This window comes from Bactrocera neohumeralis, chromosome 3 (assembly GCF_024586455.1).
Source record: "Bactrocera neohumeralis isolate Rockhampton chromosome 3, APGP_CSIRO_Bneo_wtdbg2-racon-allhic-juicebox.fasta_v2, whole genome shotgun sequence".
NCBI classification, from domain to species: domain Eukaryota; kingdom Metazoa; phylum Arthropoda; class Insecta; order Diptera; family Tephritidae; genus Bactrocera; species Bactrocera neohumeralis.
In genome coordinates this window covers 3,790,804-3,813,923 of record NC_065920.1, presented here as the reverse complement: position 1 = coordinate 3,813,923, position 23,120 = coordinate 3,790,804, and the positions used below count along the sequence as shown (strand labels likewise).

At 34.9% G+C, this 23,120-nt stretch overlaps 2 protein-coding genes across 6 annotated transcripts in view; one reads left to right on the top strand and one right to left on the bottom strand.

Moving 5' to 3' along the window:
- Nucleotides 1-23,120, top strand: part of LOC126754254 (protein turtle) — a 137,830-nt gene that overhangs the window by 87,436 nt on the left and 27,274 nt on the right. For 2 of the 5 annotated variants that reach the window (XM_050466266.1, XM_050466267.1), the window contains exons 7-9: nt 12,419-12,689; nt 14,821-15,684; nt 16,173-16,256. In XM_050466266.1, the coding sequence (XP_050322223.1) occupies nt 12,419-12,689; nt 14,821-15,684; nt 16,173-16,256 (1,219 nt within the window). Of the gene's footprint in view, nt 1-8,378; nt 8,469-12,418; nt 12,690-14,820; nt 15,685-16,172; nt 16,257-22,701; nt 22,786-23,120 lie in introns of all 5 variants that reach the window. The other 3 variants (XM_050466265.1, XM_050466264.1, XM_050466263.1) reach the window with 3 other exon arrangements.
- LOC126754272 (cAMP-dependent protein kinase catalytic subunit 2-like) lies at nt 12,801-14,275 on the bottom strand. Its single transcript, XM_050466304.1, has 6 exons — nt 14,185-14,275; nt 13,945-14,108; nt 13,644-13,873; nt 13,420-13,585; nt 13,076-13,353; nt 12,801-13,020 (listed from the first exon to the last, which is right to left on the bottom strand). Exons 1-6 carry the CDS (start codon nt 14,273-14,275, stop codon nt 12,801-12,803), a joined length of 1,149 nt encoding a protein of 382 aa, XP_050322261.1.

Here is a 23,120-nt window from a genome sequence, read left to right as displayed (position 1 = left end):
GCTCATATAGTAAGTGAAATAAAATTACACTATTCAGCAAATCTATAGGAAAAATTTGTGACTGATATGTTAAGAGGTCTGTGCCGTATTTGAAGGGTACTGATTACAAATTTGAGTTCAAAAGTGATCCTATTTTGTCAATTAAGTAAATGGCGATGGGGCCTAACCTCTTGCCAACAACACAAAAAAATCGTACGTGTTAGGAAATGTAGAGTTTTTTAATATCACTTTCGGATTTAGCAACTTAAACTTAGCACGGAACAGCCTTTAACTTCAGAGTACCAAGATGACTACTAAAACTCATGTTATTAGACTAAATTTTGATTGAGAATAATGTATGATTGTTTGAGTGACATAAAATTAATTCCAAAACTTTCACTTACCGGGAAAATTGTCCATCAGCTAGCATTTTTTTTAAGTTTTTGCAAACTAATTGGAGTGTTCAAAATAATGAAATTTCTTTGCGAATGACTTCAGTTCCAATAGCGTTCCATATCCATATGTTTAAGTGTTGTCGCCCCCTATTTATAAACAAACAGAAAGAATTATTCCAAAAAATATGAAAAATTTAAACATTTAGTTAACGATTTATCATCATCATCATTACTAAACTCATAACTATAATTAGCATATATGCATGCAAAATCATAGAAATAGTTAGATTTACCGTAACTAGCATTAAAAACATACATATATTCTTATAAAGCTTTTGTCGCGCTAATTGGCTTAGTGCTAACATTAAATGCTGTTTGATTGTGTCTAACGAGTAAAATTGAATTTTAAAACGATCCAAGCGAATTTAAGCACAGAAAAAGCTTAAATCGCATATGCTGCATACTTTTAGGCGCATATTTGATAAATTTAAACTTGTTAGCCAAAACTTAATGTGCTTAGAAAATTATTTTCAACACTTCTTATATTTTTTTGATTATATTTTTGATTATGTTGAACTTTATTAAATTTATGTGACGGTATTCAGCCGCTTTTGTGGTTATTGAACATGACTGCTTCACCCTGTTGACGAAAGCGAGCAAAATGCTTAAAATCTCATGCCGAAATTAATTACAGGCAAATTAATTATTTTGCTTGAGGTAAACTGCCTGCAAATATTTTAGATAGCGGCGTGTGCACTAGGCTTTCGGCAGCTGCAGAACTATATTGACGTGACATGTGGGTTCCTGCGCTGATTTAAGCCCATTTAAATGAGTTACAGTGTAATTAACTTAAACTGCGCTATAAATTATAGTTATTTGCTCAAATTTAAGATGCAGCAATTTACTCATCTACTAAATGTTTTATTAGATTATTTTGAAAATGCCGGGGTCGTAAGCAGAGTTGCCATATATGCAAAATATTTTCATGGAAAAAAATATCATTTAAAAAAGCAAAAGTAAGCAAATTCAAGCGGAAATTTAAAAAAAAATAAATATTTTTAGTAATACTATAAAAATTTCACTAAAAAAAAACAAAAAAAAAATTTAGTGAAATTTTTCCACATAGCTTTTTTTAAATTTTACTAACCATTGTCGATATCGGCACCTAAAATGCAAAATGTCGTAACATCACTTATAATAAATTTACAGGGGAAAACGATATCAAAGAAACATATTGAAACAAAATTTGAGTTTTGGTTATAAAACGGTTATATATTGGTTATATACTAGTTGTATATTGGTTATATATTGGTTATATTTTAGTTATATAATGGTTATATTTTAGTTATATATTGGTTATATAGCTGAAAATTCAATGCTATTTATATGTAATATGATGTAGCGAGTCGTAAGCAATAAAAAACTCAATTTCGGTTTTTTTATGATACGTTGTTTTGCATTTTAGGTGACGATATGTATATGAATTTGCAAAAATTCAAGCTCAACTCGCCAAATAAGTTTTTTTTTTCATTTCAAACTCATCTTAAGTAAACATTTCTTAGTAATAAACCCAACAATTTCCTTAACAAAATCCTTGAAGCAAGTTTATCTTCGAGCAATTTATGTAGGCAGCGCCAGTCAATTGATCATACTCGAAAAAAGTAGGCCAACTGCAGCAGCATTCCCGCAAGTGTACATAAACTCTAAGACACAAAATAACAGTTACAAAATGCTAGCATATAACTTTAATCGCATATCCGCATTTATCTACGTAAGGCGAGCTTATGCTGAGCTCAAACTTAATGCCAGCAACATGAAAACTTCCATTGAAACTAATGCAAAAACAACACAAGACATCACGATGCCATGAAATTGTTTATAAACAAAGCCAACAATAAAGTCTACACATACTGCAGATACAACAACAGTTATTATTTATAAACTAAATACAGCCATTATGCAGCATGCATAAGTGTAACATGTGTGTGGTCGTAGAACTTTGGCAGCGCCTGAAACTGTGCTAAACTGCACATCATTAGACAGCAACAAACACACGAACACGCATATGTGCAGCTGTTTGTGCGCCTGTGTGTTGCAAACGATATTATAAAACACAATTATATTACGAAAACCGCTCAATAACTGTCAGCTTGAGACACAAGCGCACACACACACACAAACACACACTGGCAGTTGTGGGAGTTTATGTGACAGCTCGAATAGCTTAGGGAATGTTCTTGGAAGTAGAAAATCTTAATTCAACATGACAACACTAATGCGCTACTACAATTTAATAGTTAAAAGACGCCGCACACACTCGCATGCAAGCAAACTGTGGTCCGCTTTGGTTGGTTGGTTGGTGCGCTATGGCGTATGAGTAACAACAATGTACGCGCTTTGTTGATCCTACACAGATGTTGTCATTAGACGACGTTATGCGCTTTTGTCTTCATTTGTTATCGCTTGCCACTAAACTACTGTATTCAGCATTCATGTCAGCTGAAATTGATGGGCGTTTGTGTGCATGTGTCGCCGCCTGCAACAGCAGTCACTAAGTGCCGCTCTTTAATAGTGCTGCCTTAAGCCTTATTTATGGCGCACTCACTTAAATGCTTTCATGCTTTTCAATGAGAAAATTAAACAGTTCTAACTTCTTTTACTCACTAACCTTGTTTGACGCTTGTAGTCTCATTACAGTGCTTTGAAACCATAAGCCTGCAGTTGTACTACTGGAGGCGCTATAGATAATTAAAGGGAAATATGCTGAGTAATCAGACAACTTTTTTGTTCCGAAAGATTATAGAATATGTGACCTGGTCTACGAAAAGGGAGCTAACGTGCGAAAACTAGTTTTCTGGGAAAAGCTGTTAAAAATAATCGTCAGTTTCTCGTTATCTCATTAATTGTTCTCCTTTTTTTTGACACCTAAGTCCCCTTTCCGTAGACCAGGTCACATACAATGTTTGGTAGTCGAAAAAGTATTTTCGTATTTCTAATCAGACTTCAACTGATTTTTTTTTTATATTTATACTAATAAATGTTTTTATTTCGAAGGATTTTAGGATATTTTATAACGGTTTTATTAAAAGGGCCTCCAAAGTAGGCAATATCAAACCCCCGAGTGAATTTCTTTCAGATAAAGGCCGCTTATTAAAGCCCTCTGCCAATTTGGATCAGTTGGCATAGCTTCAAATACTAAATCAGCTTTCTACACAGTTAAAGCTTTCTTAACCGAACATCTAACGATTTCAGTGGGAGATTTCTTGTAGAAATCAAATCTATATCGATTTAAGCAAACGTGAAAGACATAAATTAAGTAGAGTTCACCACGAGTTGCAACAAATTTCTGTTTGGCAATAATTTTTATCAATAAACAAATGAAGTAAGTTGTAATAATACGAGTTCGCCATTACGATAAGATCTTCAAAGCGTAATATGAGCAACAAAATATATTTAAATGTGCATTTTACAATATTTTTCCACAATATTTGCAGTTCCTACAAGTTATACAAGTTAAATGCTTGCTGTCTAAGGCATGAAATCAAGCTTTCACTATATTAATCGTTAAAAAAAAAATATTTTAAAAATTTGAAAAGTCGATATCTTATTTTTAAAATATATTCTAGCAAGCTGCGCAGGTCATAGGTCATATTTTTGAAAGAAGAATTAACATTCTTACCTAAGCTGACAAACACTCGTGTAAATACATGATTGTAGGCCTCAGCTTATTTGCTTGAATATACTAAAGGAACAAGAATTCGCCATAGACCTCGTAATATCAACAGACATGCTATTGGCAATACTTCAAACGTAACTTAAAAACTTTTCCATACAAAAACTTGCATGCTTATAAAGAGCGTGGGTTGTTGAGGCGCCGGTTATAGTTACTAGTGCGACCGTGCGTGCCACGAAAATTCTCACTTGAGGCGCCTTAACCTTTTACTACACACTCGAATATATTTGGTGTTATTGCTTCATTGAGCTTCTTTTTATAGCCAGCCTTTTTTAAATGGTTCAAAACAGTTTTGAATATTAAGTTCTTTAGCGATGGCATGGCTGCTTTTTTGGCGGTCCTGATCAATATTCATGGGTCACCAAGACCAGGAATCTCATATGACAGCTCAGAACGATCTGTTGTGTTAACTAAAACTTTTATATAATGAATCACAAGCTCTTACAATTCTGCAAAGCGCTTTGAGTCCAACACATATTTGTTGAGACGGTTAATGTCAGTTTCGACTATGTCTGTTGGCTCGCCGAAGATAATATGGTGCTTCATCTTCAGTCTGGCAAAGGCTAGAAAATACAATAGAAAAGGCGTGGATTTTTTCCTTACAACTTTGATAACTTGTCTTTTGGAAAATGTTTTGTAAGAACCCCTACAACGCTTTGTACTAAATATAGCAATAGGAAAATTAAGCGCTTTTGAAAACTAAACTCTTTTATTTACCTCGTTTCATAAACTTCATAGGGTTAAAGGCCTGCAAGTTCGAAAAAGTTGTATTTGGTGCCAGCAAAGTAGGCAAGAGCCAAAACTTACTTAAGTGACAGACTTATAAACACGAGCTGTTCATGCCAACATTTGCATTTATGTGCACATTAATACATATGTATATAGTTGTTAAGTAAATGCAGTGGGAGGGGGAGGTACTTACAAAAACACGCAATTATTTAAGGGCTTTCACGCATACAAAGGAAAACAGCTACACACCAATACATGAAAAAAAGCAAACACACGAATTAGTTGCTACACTCGTGTGTAAAACACGTTATTGCTTGCGTGTATGTATTTGTGTTTGTGGGCCCAGCAAAAGTTTCATAAAGTGGCTTAGAGAGCGACCCAGTCGCGAACTTCAATTTCACGCATATAACTGTAAATATATAGATATGTATGTATATGTATGTATAAGAGCATACATAAACATATATTTTAGAAGACACAATCAATAGCAAACACGCATATACATAGAAGAGAAGACCTCGGGCCTCGGGCGTTGAGCAGGCCAAGGCTAACAACTTAAATGCTCACACCACAAAGTTTCACGCGAAACGGCAAATGTTGTTTCCCGTTAGCCGTGCGCACAACCCCATGTGTGTATAATTTGTATATTTCTGTTGGCATGTATTACTGTGCACACACACACGCACACAGGCAAGCGCATAAATATGTGGGCTTGGGGAAACGAACATTGAAACAAAATAATTTAAGCTCAAAGTGTGCGTCTGAGCGGTTGTTAAATGAATTTTGATGGCCCAACGGCACTTTTGCGCACGCACACACACACAAAGCCATTGGCACACACACACATAGCCAAATGTGGGCCCATAGGTATAAGCGATAGTGTATGTGCAAGCAGATGTTTCGGCAAATACATTTTCAAAAATTTAATTTTCGCGTACATGTGAGCAGGGGCATGCAACAAAATGGCGTACGGCGCTGGCAACTACACGCTGCTCTCTCAAGGGTTGTAGCCGCAAAATGGAAAACATTTTTTTTAATTTATACGCTGTACATATGTATATGTGAGGGCATATACATGTGCTCCGGTGTCTGGTTCCACGTAACGCTTTTAAATTCAGCAGCATTATAACGGTCACGGGGCTCGTTTGGGAAAATTTAAAATACAGAAATTAAAATTTTAATCGAAGAGCTTTTCACAACTTCTGCATGGATATTAGAGCTTTGATTTGAGATTACGAATTATCCATTTTTTTATTTTATTATTCATTTTTTTTTAAATTACCACTATTTTTTGAATTTATTAACACCACAACATTTAATTTTTTTCTTGTTTTTTAATAATTTTTTTTAATTTTCTTATTTAATTTTTATTTTTATTTTATTCGAAAAAATTTTTTGATGTAAAATTAATTTTCCTTTAAAAAATATCAAAATTCTGAACACAAAAAAAAAGGATAGCGATATTCAATTTACGAAGAGGACAAAAATAAAAAAAATAATATTTGAAAGTATAATTTTTAAAAAATATTTTAAAAATAAATTTTTTTAAATATGTATGTATATATTTTTAATTTAAATATATTTTTTTCAATCACGTTTTTGATGTTTACTTTTTTTCCAAACGATTTTTTAATGCAATATTAATTTTCATTTAAAAAATATCAAAATTTCGAAAAACAACAAAAAGTATATTGTTCGATATTCGATATTTTTAATTTACGAAGAGAACAAAAATAAAAAAAAACAGTATTTGAAAATAAAACATTTAAAAATATTTATAAATAATGTATTTACAAAATATGAATAATAAAAGAACAATATTTAAAAGTATGACATTTAAAAAATACATAAAAATATAATATTCCTTTACAGACATTTTTAATGCTTGACTGTTTTTATTTCATTCTAAGCGATTTTTTAATGAAACTTTTATTTTTTTCTTTGAAAAGCACCAAACAGTTTTCGTTAAAAACAAGAAAACTCTGATAAAGTTTTTTAATAAATATAAATTTAATAATTTTTTTTAAATTTTGTTTTCAATTAAATCTTTTTTAAATTATTTTTCAAAAAGAGTTTTAATACTTATTTTTATATTTTTATTTTATTCGAAGCAATTTTTTAATGTCATATTAATTTTCCTTTAAAAAATACACAAAATTTCGAAAAGCAAAAATAACTACATACACAGTTCGATATTTTTAATTTACGAAGATGTGAAATATAAAAAAATAGTTAATAATTCTATAATAATATTTTTAAAAATTATAATTTAATTTTATTTTAATCGTATCATAATATTTTTTTAAATATTTTGCAACAAGCACCAAAGATCATTTTTCTTTGAAAACAGCAAAATTTTGACAAGAGTACAAAAATAGAAAAATATTTTAAAATTATATTTTAATATTGTTTAAAAATTAAAATTTAATATTTTCTAAATATTTTACATTTAAGAAATATATATTTTTTTAATTTAAATTTTTTTTATTTTTTCGAAAACATTTTTAATATTTAATTTTTTTATGTTTTATACGAATTTATTTCTTAATATAATTTTTATTGTTTTTTTTTAAAGAAAAAACAACATAATTTTTCTTTAAAAACGCAAAAAATTTTGAAAGATAAAAGTAAAGATCTAGTTCGATACAAGATCGGTGGCTCAACCAGAAGAACCGCAGAATTTATCTGAAAAACACTAAAATCTGGGAACTGCTCTTTAAATGAGTTTTACGAACGTTCCACGGAAGTTGGAATGAAGATAACTCTTTGTCATCCAACTGTATTGGCTTTGTAAATTGAATGTCCAAAATAAAACTAATCTATTTTGAAAACCAATAGCTGATTTAGAAGGTTATGGATAGAAATCAGCTAACTTACTTTGGATATATGTATATGTAGCTAAGTTACACCGAAAATATAAAATTTCCCTATAAAAAAAAATAACTAAAAATACTCAAAACTTTTTTCTGAAATGAATATATCTTGCGCTCCTGAAAATATTCGTGTTTTTAAACTAAAATTCCATATTTCACCTTTTCTTTTGATAACCATAAAGGACATGCATCACAACTTATTAGCATTACTTCAATACAACAACATCATAAATATTGGCTTTAACTATAAGAACATGAAAAAAATTCAAAAATATTCCTGCGCTTTCTGTCTGTTTATGCTGAGTCTGCTAAAAAGTACATAGGCCTCTGTTCACTTTCTAACTTTACTTTAACTCAACTCCTGAAAACCAATTTCTTTGTACTTAAATATTTTAATGATTACCAACACAAATTACCTAACTGTCCAACGAACCAAACCATCAATCAACTTAATTACGTTAAACCGCCCGACCTCGTGCACCTACTCTCCCAACCAACAACAATATCACAACATCACAACAACAATAACAACAATTTCTTAATGCCAAAACCTGGTACAAAACTTTCCCAACCGCCCAACCCCACACACCGACGACCGAATGGCAATCGAATGGACGTTTTTTGTGCCACACGCATCGGACATGTGTGTGCGAAATGCGATGCGCGAAGCAGCCGGCAGCTGGTGGGAAGGGGAAAGTAAGCAAAGCGGGTCCAAAAAAGGTCGCCAAAACCGGCAAATACACTAAGCTCGGTATTGCAGTAAGTGCCCAACAGCAAAAACCACTTTTATCTCTATGTTTTGCTATAACGTTGCATATGCAACATTAGCGTTTTTTGTATGTGTTTACGCTGCGTTGAGCAATAGTTTTTGAATTTTGTCATTTCGTCAATTTTTATAACGACAATTCATTGAAAAACGTACGCTTTTTCACGCCAAATCGCCGAACACTCACCTGGCCATGCACACGAAATTGAAAAACATATTGCCACCTTGCCACATTGCCACATAATCAAACAAAGTCCCATAAAAACTTTCATTATTGGATTTAAAATTTGAAATGAATTTTGCTAAGAGTTATTAAGCATATCATGCATTCATATTTATTGTGCTGCTGCCAAGCTCAGGTATTTGCCACAAATATTCATTAAAAAAAATAAAAAAAATCGCATTTCGAGCAGCGAACGAAATACACAATGCATTCGCAGTCACATCAAATGCCATTTAATATTTATATATACATATATCTATGTGAGTGTATATGTATAAATGTATGTATGCACATATATAAAAAACAGTTAATATAAAGAGCAGCGAGAAATTCATAAAAAGCAGCACACGCTCAACATAATTGTCATTTGCGCCACAGTCACCGCCACCCTCGCCAACTCGCCATCTCGCCGCCGCCACCAACGCCGCCGCTGCTGCCACATTCATCGCCATCAGCAATATATCTGTGTATGTATTCATTGCCATTCAAGCATTTTGTTGTTGCTATTGCACGCAGCAAACAATGCGAGGCCATAAATTGCCATATTCGAACGATGTGTGTGCCTGTCTTCGGGCGCAAACGGACGTAAGGACACACATACACACTCACATGCAGTTGCACATTTACAGACACACTTTCGTTAAGGCTCGCAAAGATGCGCACAAACACCCACACAGTCGCTCACTTATTGGTAGCAATAAAGTTTGTGTGCTTGTGTGTGTGTGTGCGTGTGTGTGACATCTTTCCCGCCGCTACGCCATTCATTCCAGTTAAGCGCTTGCCATGCTGCCGTTATTCTTAAATATGAATCATTGCTGAATATCCTGGCATTTCAGTTTCAGTTTACCATAGCATCCGACTACAATGACATTTGGAGAATGCAGTTATTTTTGCTTTTGCTATGAATATTTAAAACCTTTGTTAACTTACTTTTATTAACATTTTAAATGCGGAGGGCACAGTGCGACAATGTTGTTTTATGATCTGACGCTTGGAGGGATATTTTTTGGACAAAAAATGTATCCAGACATAAGACTTTTGGTGATAGAGATCCATAGATTAGTCTAAAATTGTTTTAAATTAATTTATTTGAATTAAATTTAATCTGATTTTTTTATATTTGGACTACTTTTTTAATAAGTTTCAGAATAAAAATAAAAATTTCTGAAAAATAATAAAAAATTTTTTATTTAATTAATCAACTAAAAATTAAATTTAAAAAATTTAATATTAAATTAAAAAAATTAAAATTAAATTAAAAAAAAAATTAAAATTAATTTAATATTAAATTTAAAAAAAAATAAATTTAATTTAATATTAAATTTTTTATTAATTTGTTTTTAATATAATTTAATATTTTTTTTTTTTAATTTAAATAAATTAAGATTTTTTTTTACATTTAATTAAAATAAAAATTAAATATTTATAATTTGATTTTTTTAAGTATTTGTAGCTTAATTTTTTCTTTCATTAATTTATTTTTTTAATTATTTTTATATACAGATTTTTTAAATTTACTTTTCTTCTTGAGAAAAACTTTGCCGCACTGTGAGATTGCATATCCAATTTACTTTTGCACGTTTTCTTAAAACTTCTTGCTTTTATATGTTGTAGAGTATAATATTTCTAACTATATCTCAATAAATATATATGTATATATGTATACATATATGCATTGTGACAAAAGTACACCCGAAAATTGTAAAAAAGTTCTTCGGGTAATAAATATTTCAAAAAAAAAATTGCGAAGTTGGCAGGACTGTCCTTTTTTTTGATTCAGTTTTATCAAACACACAAGCCGACGAGTGGTACAAAGCCTTCAAAGACGGTCGAGAGATCGTTGAAGACATGCCTCGTTCTGGACGAACTTCGACCTCTTTAACTGATGAAAATATTAAAAACCCAAAGTATGTATATGGTGCTTGAAAATCGTCAGGCGAGTGTTATAGAGCTAGCAAAAGAGCTCGACATCTCCCGCGAGCACATTCGAATGAATTTGGTGGACAATTTGGGAATGAAACGCGTTCTTACTCGACTCATTCCGATAAAGCTAAATTTTTTCAAAAGGAGTAGCGTAGGGATGTAACTTCGGACAAGCTTGATCATGCTAGTTCTGATCCTAAATTCATGAAGAGCATTATTACTGCCGATGTGACATGGGTTTATGAGTTTGACATGCAAACAAGTCAACAACTACCCGGTTTCAGTCGATCGAAGAGATAAAACAAAATTCGCTGAAGGAGCTGAAGGTCATCCCAAACTCTTGAAAAGTCTTTCGAGGACTAGAAAAATTGTTGGCATGAGAATATTGCATATGGTGGGGATTACTTTGAGGGTGATAAAATCAATATTGATGCATAATTAAATATATTGCGTTTCATTTACAATTTTCGGGTACTTTTTTCTCACAATGCATACATATAACTGGAAAAATATATTCTTGTATGATAAGGGTACTCAAAAATCATAAATATACCAGCATGGTATATTAATCTCCCAAAATAATTTTTATTTTACAAGACTCTCTCGCAGGCTTTTCTCTACTAGTTAAACTTTGAAAATATAAAAAGTATATATTGTTTATTTCTAGACTAGAATACCCCTGAAGAGTGCTGAAGCAAACAACTCTCATTATCAAAAAGAAAAAAAATAATGACGGTAGCACTAGCAACTTTTGACGGGTTTCCAACTAATTTACGGGTTCCCTACTAAAAAGCAAAAATATGCAACGCGGTTTTCGCTGCAAGCCTGTAAAAAAAATGTTCATTCAGAAATATTTTAAATAATCTTTCACATACGACAGAAAGTTATTATAAACGTAGTGCCATTTCTTTGAATCTTCAGCTATATAGTAATTAAAGCTGATTCACTCTAAGAGTTTCAGTTCTCTTTCTGTGAATAATAAACGTATGTTCTTTATGTCTACGACTGTTAGAATACTTTGGTCGAAATTTAATTAAGGCCGTCTTCGATTCGCCATTTCTCGGCTCGCTTCTGCTCTCTTATTAGGAAAATTACAAAAATGGCAAAGCAACAACAAAGCTAACGAGTTGAAAATCGGGCAAGAGAGTATGCAGATATCTCACTAAAGCATTATAGCTGCTATAACTAGTGCGGCCAAGTTTTATTTTACTATGTCGAATGTTTCAAATGACAAATTAATATACAAATTTCCATTGTTTCTTGTATTTTAAGAACTTAGGACTTAGAGTCAATTATTGTGACTTATAGAAAACAAAAGTAAAGAATTGCAGCAACATTTTTAAAGCAATAAAAAATAATTTCTCCACCAACAAAGAATTATAGCACTATAGCGCGTGCGTCAGAAGACATCTTAGTGCAGAGTTGCATCACATGATCACCTTCATATTAATTTTCATTTTTAAGCGCCACTATTAAGGAGTTATTCACTAGAAACAGTTTGATATATTTTAATCTTAAAACAAATATTTTATTTTCATTTTTAAATTATTGCAGAAACTTAATAATAACAAATATTTTAAGTTATATAATATGCCTTAGTAAATAAATTTAATGTAATTGTTAAATTTTTCTCATTACGCTAAGAATAAGTGTTCGAAATTAATAGCTTTTAAATGTTTGCAAAACTTTTTACTACATAAAGTCGGTCACTGAATGACACTAACGCAATTTGCATATTTTTTACTTTTTCTCTCCTCCGCTTCTTTCTTGCAATGCATACTTTTTTGCCATGCACAGGTGCCGCCCACTAATCAGACCAAACTCGAGGGCGAAAAGGTGATATTCTCGTGCGAAGCGAAAGCAATGCCCGGCAATGTTACCGTTAGATGGTTTCGCGAAGGCTCTCCCGTGCGGGAGGTGGCCTCACTGGAGACACGCGTTACAATACGTAAAGATGGTTCCCTTATCATAAATCCCGTTAGCGCTGACGATTCTGGTACTTACTTGTGTGAGGTGACGAATGGCATTGGAGATCCGCAGAGCGCTTCGGCTTATTTAAATGTAGAATGTAAGTACACACAAAAGATATTAACGAAAATAAATATACATATATATTCTCTGTCACTGCTAATAACTAATTGTATTTGAACGAGGAAATTAACAAATAACGTTTAAGTAATTAAAACTCGGCAAATATTTCGGGATATTTGTTTGTCTTCGACTTCGGTGCATTCTTTCTATCTTCGGGGTATTTGTCGAAATTCGACAGATCTTCCATGTTTGAGATGACTGGCACATAGGGAGGTTGTATTTGTTGGTTCAGTAGTCCGTACCAATCGACGCCCTTGAACCAGTCGTGATTTTTAATGTCCTTGTGTGCGTTCGTTAAGCAGCCGAGTCTAACGTTAGTATAGATGATTTTTCGTAAATCTCATAACACGTAAACACACTCACCGCTTCGAGGGATCGACCACTAGCAGTTTTGAAATTAAGTCCTTCAACATTGGCGGAAAGGAAGCTGGTATCTTGTAGGCGCCATCGCAAATTTTGCCATACATCATCATAACATCCCTATTGTACTCGGAAAAGGGGGAATTACCGGCGACAAACTCATAAACCAGCACGCCAAAGGCCCACCAGTCGACGCTGGTGGAGTAAGGTTTGGACTTAATCAACTCGGGCGCCAGATACTCGGGCGTGCCGCATAAAGTCAGAGTGCGGGTCTCAACGCGCTAGAAATAGAAAGTAAGCGAGGTTTGTACCCAAGGTACCACAGTGTCAAGTGGCCATTTGTATACCTTTGCAAAGCCAAAATCCGTTATCTTAAGGTAACCTTTTCTATCGATTAATATATTCTCTGGCTTCAAATCGCGATATAGCAATTGCAAGTTATGTAGATACTCCAAGCCAAGAAATATTTGAGCAGCATAGAAACGCGCCTGCTTCTCCGAAAACTTGCGCACTCTGGTAGAAAAAAGAATGAAGAAGAGAGGAATAAAGAGTATGCTTGCTCTGCACCTACTTGCGATGATAGGTGAAGAGCTCGCCGCCGTTTATGAATGGCAAGCCGAAGATCAAGTGATCAAAGTCCTTGCGGCAAAAGTCCATCATCACCACATATGGGAAGTCTATGCTGAGCAGCACGCGCTTCTCATTGAATATATGCGGCACTTGCTTCGTCTTCACGATCATCTCCTTCAACACCAACTTCGCAGCATAGTAATTACCCGTCGACTTTTCGCGCACCAGTTTCTATCGAAACAAATAACAAGCTTAAATAATTTGTATTAACGAAAAATAAGCGACGTTCGTTTCGAACACACCACTCGACCGAAGGAGCCGGCACCGATTGTGGCCAGCTCGTCGAAACCTTGTAGGCCGGTGTCTGGTGATGGCGTCATTTTGTCCCACTTCTTAAGGAAACTGTCCCTGAACACAACCAGCACCATGTCGTAGTCGACCTTGCCACTGAACCTGGTGTTGATGGCTGCAATTTGTGGATTTAGGTCCGATAAAGATTAGTGTGGAACTGGCTGTTATTGTGAAACTGTTGAGACGCTTACGTTTGTTGGCTTTCTCCACAGCGATTATCTTCATTTCACTTTCCGGTGCTTGTCCCACATTAGAAGGAACCAGCTCCATTTGATGTGCCATGTTTTGAAGACTACAGTCGGGGTTACTATTAAGAACCAACGAACTCAGAAGTTAAAAAGCTTAATTTTTGAATTATTTGTAAAAAATTTTCAATAAAAGTGCGTCTACACAACAGAAACTGTGAAAGCAAGACTGAAAAGTCAAATTGAGAAGACCAAAATTTTAAATGAAATGTCAATTCTCAATAAATATAAAAAAAATTTCCAGAAAAGTGTTGGGAAATTAGAAAACTTTCGAAACAGTTTCGAAAGCGGAAAATATTGGAATAAGTTTCGACAAGACATAATAATAGAAATTTATGTTCGATACCATAGAGACATAACCTCAAAATTTAGTAGCATCCCACTATTTACCAAAGACTTTAAATTTCGAAATATCCATCCGAATACCGTAGTATTCGAAACCTTGAGCTTATAAGAAATGCAAGAAAAGTAAGCATATTATCGAAACTATGAAGTACTCAATTTTAATCCGAACAGGCCTTTAGAAATCTATGTATAAACAGGTCCACTACCTTAGCTCACACTCGCTTTGTCCTCTTACAGATCCTGCCAAAGTGACCTTCACACCCACTGTACAGTATCTACCCTTCCGTTTGGCCGGCGTCGTACAGTGCTATATCAAATCGAATCCGACACTGCAGTATGTCACCTGGACCAAAGACAAACGCCTACTCGAACCGTATCAAATGAAGGATATCGTCGTCATGGCCAACGGTTCATTGCTCTTCACGCGCGTCAATGAGGATCACCAAGGTCGCTACACCTGCACCCCATACAATGCACAAGGCACGCAGGGCTCATCCGGCCCCATGGAGGTGCTCGTACGCAAACCGCCCACATTCACCGTCGAACCGGAGTCGCTGTATCAGCGCAAAGTGGGCGACAGCGTCGAAATGCACTGCGACGCCATCGAAGCGGAGGGCACACAACGGCCCACCATCAAATGGCAACGACAGGATGGCGGCGATTTGAGCGAAACACAGCGCACCCGTGTCAAAGTGTCCGGTGGCAACATAACCATCGAGAACTTACGCGGCGAAGACTTTGGCTACTATCAGTGTGTCGTCTCCAATGAGGTGGCCACACTAATGTCGGTAACGCAGCTGGTCATCGAGGGCACACAGCCGCACGCACCGTACAACATCACCGGCAAAGCGACCGAGTCATCCATTACGCTGCAATGGATGCCCGGCTACAGCGGCGGTTCCGAATACAAGCAGGACTATACGATTTGGTATCGCGAAGCGGGCGCCGCCGATTGGCAAACCATTTCGGTCACGCCATCCGGCAGTACACAGGTCACCATCAACGGCCTGGCTTCGGGCACCACGTATGAGTTTCAGGTGGTCGGACGCAATGTTCTCGGCGACGGACTCATGAGCAAGGTGATGACGGTGCGCACACTGGGTGAGTTAAAGTTTCAACATTTTTATCTATGGCTTCTATTAAGACCTTGTTGCACATACTCTATGCAAGTATGGCAAATGTGGTGCGGTGGGGTAGGTAAGTGATTGACGCAAGCAAAATTAGTTCAAAGCAACAAGTTAAAACAAAATTTGTGACAAACTTACCTCCCACGCTGCGCCAACTTTGCGCCACTAACTACGATCTCTTATATTAAATTAAACCCATACTCTTGCATTTCTCTCTTTTTCTCTCTTTTCTACAACAACATTTGTGTACAATATGTATCAATTTATTTATGCAACACTCATAACTCTGCCATCATCTATCGTCTTTAACTAAAAAAAATTAAAAAAAAAATAAAACAAAAACAAAAAAATCAAAATACGAATTATTTCGAATCGCTAAACATTCACAACTACAACAAATCAAATAAAACCAATATGGACATTTGAATTTCATTGAAAAATTGCAAATTCAAATGCCTTTAGAAGACGCACCGGCAGCGCCACGTAATGTCAAGGCTGCAACACAACCGCCAGATCATATTTTCCAACTTATGCCAGACGAAGCTGGTAAGCGAACACACCTTCCCCCCACCCCTCAAGGAACAAAACCAATAGCAAACTTAGCAAAAACAAATAGTGACCGCTTTGGTCAATGCAAATCGTTCGAAGTGCTCGAGAGCGTGCCTTACTTCGATGCATTGCCCAATAGCGGTACTTATGTTGCTTTTATTTTGTTAGTACTTAATTTGGTAGGATTTTGAAGCTCTTCACCTTTACTAGAAAGCATTTTCGGTAAAAACATATTTGAAAACTGATTTTGAAACTTATATGATTATGTGAAAAAAACTCCAAAAAAACCAGGTTTTTTTTTTAGTTTTCTTCGAAGGTATCTTGACTCCATAGTGTGCTTCAGTTGCTACTTTTTTGTTGTTCTGGTTTTTCAAGTAAGAACGGGTTAGTAAAATATTAGTTTTTTAAGAAATTGTTGTTGTAAATATATGTATATGTATATCGTCACCTAAAATGCAAAATTACGTAACATCACCTTTCATAAGTTTAAAGGCTAAAAAAGTTATAACAAAACCTCATATTGAAATAAAATTTTAGTTTTGGTTATAAAATGCTTATAGTTTGGTTATAAAATGGTTATATTTTGGTTATCATACACTCATATTGAAACAAAATTTGGGTTATAAAATGGTTATGTATTGGTTTTATATTGGTTATTATATTTAACAACAACTTTCTTTTTTTTTTGATGATAATGCTTTGCATTTTAGGTGACGATATGTTTCCTTTACTGGTGTTGTGAGTTAAGAAAGAGAAACAGAACAGGAACAGAAACAGAATTTTTTCTAATTATTTTAAAATATTTTGGTTAACTACTTTTTCGAAATTTAATATTTCGATTATAATTAGAAAAACATGGAATAGCTTGTGTTAAAATGCTAGTAAAGCTTGATAATTATTTCGTGGATTCTGTGTGAGTATCCCTAACTTATTAGAAGATATGTATTAAGGCACAAACTTCATTATAAAAATCTAATATCGCAAGATTGTAGAAGTTCTTGGTGCATTAAGCTCACTTCTCCTTTTACTCAAAGGGCGTTGAGAGTATTGCGCTTCCAATTTTTGGGCTTTGGAGAGTCTTTCAGATATCAATGTTCCCGAAATCCTTTGAATTAAAGAGTTTAAAAGTCCATTTGAAGGCTTAGCTTAGAAACCAGGTCCGTAGTGCTATATATTTGAAGCCAAAAGTTTAAATAATTTTTATTTTCGAATTTTTTATGGTTCATCGGTTGTAAGCTGAGGTTTCACTCAAAGGTTAGGTTAGGTTAGGTTAGGTTTGGTAGGCCAATAAGTCACCCATAGCCCAGTTTGGTCCATTGCTATACCATATGGAGTTCACCTGCTAGGTCCAAGAAGAATATTCATCCTTGAGGATGCCTGAAATTGAATTTAAACAGTCTCTGCGGCCCACTATCAACACCTCTTCCACTGTATCATACCGTGGGGATCCCAGATGCTTACAGCATAGTCTTGTCAATGCGGGACTAGTGCATAAGAAATGCTTCATTGGTACCCTGCTCTTTCAGTTAAAGTACTTTGGTATATTTTTTTTTAATTAAACCCTTTCAATGTTCCGTTCATGAAGAAGTTAGTCAAAATATTTCGAGTGAATCCTAAGAAATTTTGACAATTTCGCTTTTAAATGTTTGTTTACGGATATAATATCGTAAACGTCAGTTTCAGCCTGTTCCCTTCCGCATCGTAAATTTCAGTTTCCAGCTTATTCCCTGTCGTCTCAGTAGTAGTTTTAGTATTTTTCTTTTATAGTGCTTTTAAGACCAATATAGTTAAGAGCTTACGATAGGCATTTTCAAAAAATCTAAGTAGTTTCGAACAATTGCTGCAAAAGCTCCCGGTTTAAGCCACATTTTTCGCGCCAATTTGAAAACGTTTTAAGTTCTTCTTAGAATGATAAACGTACGCCTCACTTGACACGAATGAAACCGAAGAACAAATAAGTCTGTTTAGAGTTTGCTTGTTATATAATTTAATAAATTTTTATTTTATTTTTATTTTTACTTTTTTTAAATTTTTTTTTGAAATTTGTTTATAATTCCCGTTACTGCAATATTTTTGCACGCACACAATTTCTTTGCTCGTACTTTTTCACCTCAAAATACTTGGAATGTGTCCCTGCCTCCACTGTTCTGTCCACTTCCACAATTACGCTCCGAACAACTGACTGACTAACTGTACTGTACTAACTGTAAATGCGTGTTGAAAAATGTTGAAAAACAAAATTTTGCAAACTAAGGTTTTAGAAAGTAAGAAAACAAGAATATAAAAATGAAAACAAGAAAACAAAAACAAATACTAATTCGTATGTATTTCGTTTTATATATGTTGTTGTGTAATGCAACCCTGGATTTCGTGTTCCTCTGGCGCTGTTAGTTTTACCTCCCCCGTATATTGTTTTCAGTTAAAAGCATCAATTATTTCAATTTTCGTTTACTCGTTTGCTCGCTTACGCCAAAGCGCTTTATCGCCCATTAGATATTTTGTGTTGCGCCGCTTTTTGCATTCGCCATGTGATTTCATTAAGACATTTTATGCTTTGCACCAAAATCGCTGCACCCGCACATCAACACACACTCATACACACGCACACAGGCATACAGCTATTTCGCATAGACGCGTTCACGGTCATAAGCACCATGCAGCAACAAAAACAATAACAGAAACGGGTGAATAAATCCATGCGCATACACACATATGCATACATAATACAAACATACACATACATATACATACATGCATTTAAAAATGCGTTAAATTGTTGAAAAAACACTGAAAGTACTTAAACTCGCGAGAATTACCAAGTCTCCAAGCGCACTTCATACATATATTTAGATGTCTGTGTGTGTGTGTATGTCACATATACTTATATACGTGTTCATATGTATGCAAATTTACTGTTAGGCAGTTTAATTGTGGACATGCTGCTGGCTGGGCCAGTGAAACGCCCAACAAAATGAGAAGTCAGCACAATAACGGCGCTAAAAGTAAAGCGGCTTACAAGAGAGAGCGAAAAAAGCAAAACGCTTAAGATCCCTGGCACGCCTACAAACGCGCGCCGCCTCACACGCTCACACGCGGTTCAGCGCCAGCGAACATCCGTTATAACGCCATACTTGTTTATTGTTACTCACTCCAATATATATGTATACACACATATGTACATTTGTATATGTGCACCGTTATATAAGCTGTATTTTTGTGCGCTGAAACACTTGGCAAAGCTTCGTTGGCGAGCAACGTTGACGTTGGCATGCCTGTTTGTTTGTGTGTGTGTGAGTGTGCTTGTGTAAATGACGCAAATATGTGTCAAGGCTGGCAAACTCGCACACGGCCGTTCGTGACTGCCAATGCAACAACAATGAAAACAGCAAAACAATAACAAAACATTAGTTAACAAAATAACAACAACATACGCTTAGCGCTAAGCTGTCAGACCAGTCAGCCCTATAAATAAATATATAATAATTGCAGCGCATGCAGCTTGTCGGTAAATAAATCGAAAAAAGCAACAATAACAATTCAAAACAACATACATATATGTATATTTTCCGAGCAAGAATATTTTAGTTATCGTGCGATGTTTTAGAAATATCAAAGACTTATTTGTGTCTGATGTATGACAGTGGTAAAAACGTAGAGCAAAGTAACGGTAAACCGCATGTGGCTATAATGGATCAAGAACTGCTTTAAAAAACATCATTTGCCATACTGAAAAGTATATGCTCACGATGAAGATATAATGGAGATAATAAATAACTTCGAGGTCCATGTAAATTTCAAACACTTTTGAACCGACCTTATTTGAAATGCTTAATTATTGAAATCTTTGAATCTTTTTAAGTGTAAGTCTCATGAAAAAGAAAAGACGCACATATTCTAGCCCGGGATCTTTTAAAATGATGAATAAGCTTGGATACGATATACGAAAAGACTTTTTCGACTACCCATATATTTTCTTCGCTTCCAGTCGATTGCTCAAGAAAAAGTACTATTTTAATCTGAAATATGTCCTGTTAGTAAAGATCTCAATATGTCGAGGGATGTGACGAAGAAGCACGTTCACCTCAAGCAACTTAACTCGACAGGGGACTTGATGGAACCTGATATTTGGAACAGAAAAAAGTAGACGCTCTAGACCTTCTTTTCTTCAAAAGCAGTCTCTTAAGCTCGATAAAATGGATACACCAAAATGTACATATATCCAAATATAGCTCAGGCTAACGTGATAACGAAAATACTTATTGTCCTCTAGGACTTACAATTGGTTTCACCCCTCACCTTGATACCCACCTGATCAACCCGTAGACGGTTCATGCCTTTAATAAAGGTGCATTTGTGCGACAAGGTTAATTAAGTAGTTTTTGTCATCCAGGTCACCCTGTTTAGGTGTTACTGGCCGTCAAAGGGTGACACAAAGTGGTTTTTTGGCGATTGCCTTGCTTCTAGTAATGTCAGGCGGGTGACTTATGGTCTTAAAATAAGCCCTGAATGTCTTCTAGATGATATACTTTGTAGGACACATCTAGCTTACAATTTCTGGCCGCTAGATGGGAGCAATGTGAAAAATACGCCAAATTAACCACTCGCTTACTAGCTGATTGGCAAGCCCCTGATGGTGGTAGGCGAGTTGTTAGTGGTGATAATGGAAGTTCGTACTGTCCTCATTTTGCAAAGTGGTTGACAGTATAGATCTACAGGCCTTTCGTATAAAAAATGAATAGTCAATATAAAAAACAACTTTCGGAATAAAACCAAAAATATGTATACATTAGAACGGGTCGATAAAAAGGGAGCCAAAAATGAGAAAAATCGCGTACCACTTTGCCCAAAAGACTAAGGGTCCCTTGGTAGATGCATTTTGATATTATATTGATCATTTGTCGGAATCGGAAAACAGTATCACTCATTTCCCATAATACCGGTTATTCAGAATTCGCCTTCGCCTTAAAAAAAGTTGGCTCGTAACCGGTTTTAGACCAATAGTCTTTTAGGCAAATTTAGTCAGAATTATTCGCAGAAAATTCGCTGAAAATGCGATTTTATAAAAAAAATCGATCCGATCTAATATACATATACGACTGCAGCGACATCTATTGACAAAATATGAAAAGTCTTTTTCGACTACCCAATATATTGCTATATATATTATTATATATATATTGTAACGGTATATAATCTAAAATCAAGGCTGCAAGACATTTGATATCGCTTAATTGGTATTTATGACCCCACTTTCAACAATATGGACCAAGGCTGGTCGTCGAAAAGAATTTTTGTGCAAATGCGCCAAGTTTCCTTTGAGAGATAACAATTAAAATGCTAAAAAAATATAAAGTAAATACCGTTATATGCTTTTATTGACGCAACAATAACGGTATGTACTTGTGCCTCGCAATTAGTGCGAAACAAAGCTTAAATTGCTATTTTCTTTAGCGCAATTTCCGCCCACACAATGGCACATGGCCAATCCATATTTACAGTAAAAAGCGAGAATTTAACCCATTCGCGGCGAATATTATGCAAAACGCTGCATTATTGCGCACGTTTCGCTCTTAAATGCACTTAAATTGCATGCGGCCACAACAACTGATGAAGGGCAGCGTTAAAGCACACGCCCACACATGCGCAGGCCTCTTTGCATGCGTATTTATGTGGCAAGGCAGTGTGGCAAGGACACGCGCTTTAAAGCGAGACTGGCAAATGCAAACAGGCGCGCCACGGATCGTTGCATACGTGTGCTTGCGCTGGTGTGTATTTGTGGCCTGTGTGATGTCTGTTTGTGTGTGCTTGTAAGGCCTGGCTGAGTGTGTGTGCGTCCAATTCGTGTCAGGTTGACCGCGTTGGCAGTTTTTTCATTTTGTTGCTGTGTTGTTGCAACAACGCGACCATGTGCCGTGTGCCGAACGCATTGAATTTCGTTGAATGCAGTTAATTATCGTACGAGCGCATACATATGTACAACTATGAATATATATTTGCAACTATATACAAGCAAAAGTGTCATTAATACAAATTGCGCATGTGTATGAAGGGCAATCAAGCCGAAAAGTGGCACAGGCGAAAAGCAAAAACATGAAAGTAAAGCTGTAAAAATATACTGTCGATATTTGAAGTTCATTTCTGCTTATAAAAGTGATGCAGGAGGGCCGAACACTATTGCTTTAACTCTTTCTAATTTTCATTTCGCTGTATTTCGCACTTTTTCTACTTAACGGCATCATTAACAGTGGAGTAACTGGCAAATTTAACACGCACACTTTCACAAATTTTAAAAATTTTCATATTTCACAGTTATATTATGTAATAACACCATACTTTAGTTCCACACACACACACCTTTCATTTTACCATAATTCATTTTCATTGCGTTGCGCTTTTGTTTTTCATTTTCCATTTGTTGTTTATTTTTTCCGTTTCATTGCAGACCTTTTAGCGTATTTTGACATTTATTTTCATACCGATTCGAATGGTTCGATCGTTTATTCACCGCCAAAATTAAAATTGAAAGGTATTTACACGATTTTCTTATGCTTTTACTTACATACATAAGCTACCTACATACACATACATAAATGCTTACATACATATAACAGTTAAACAATTAAATAACAGCATTCACATTGTTAAGTATAACACATAGTTAAGCTAATTAATGTGAGTATATGAGTCTTATAACACATGCTGTTAGACGAGCGGTAAACTTGCATTGTTGGATTTTACAAAAGGTGGCAACATTTCTAAAATATTGTTACTACAGAAATTTGTTATAATTCTGTACTTTATTCTTTTGTTTTATTTAATAAAATTTAAAAAAAATTATCAGCCGGCAACCCTGTTAAAATA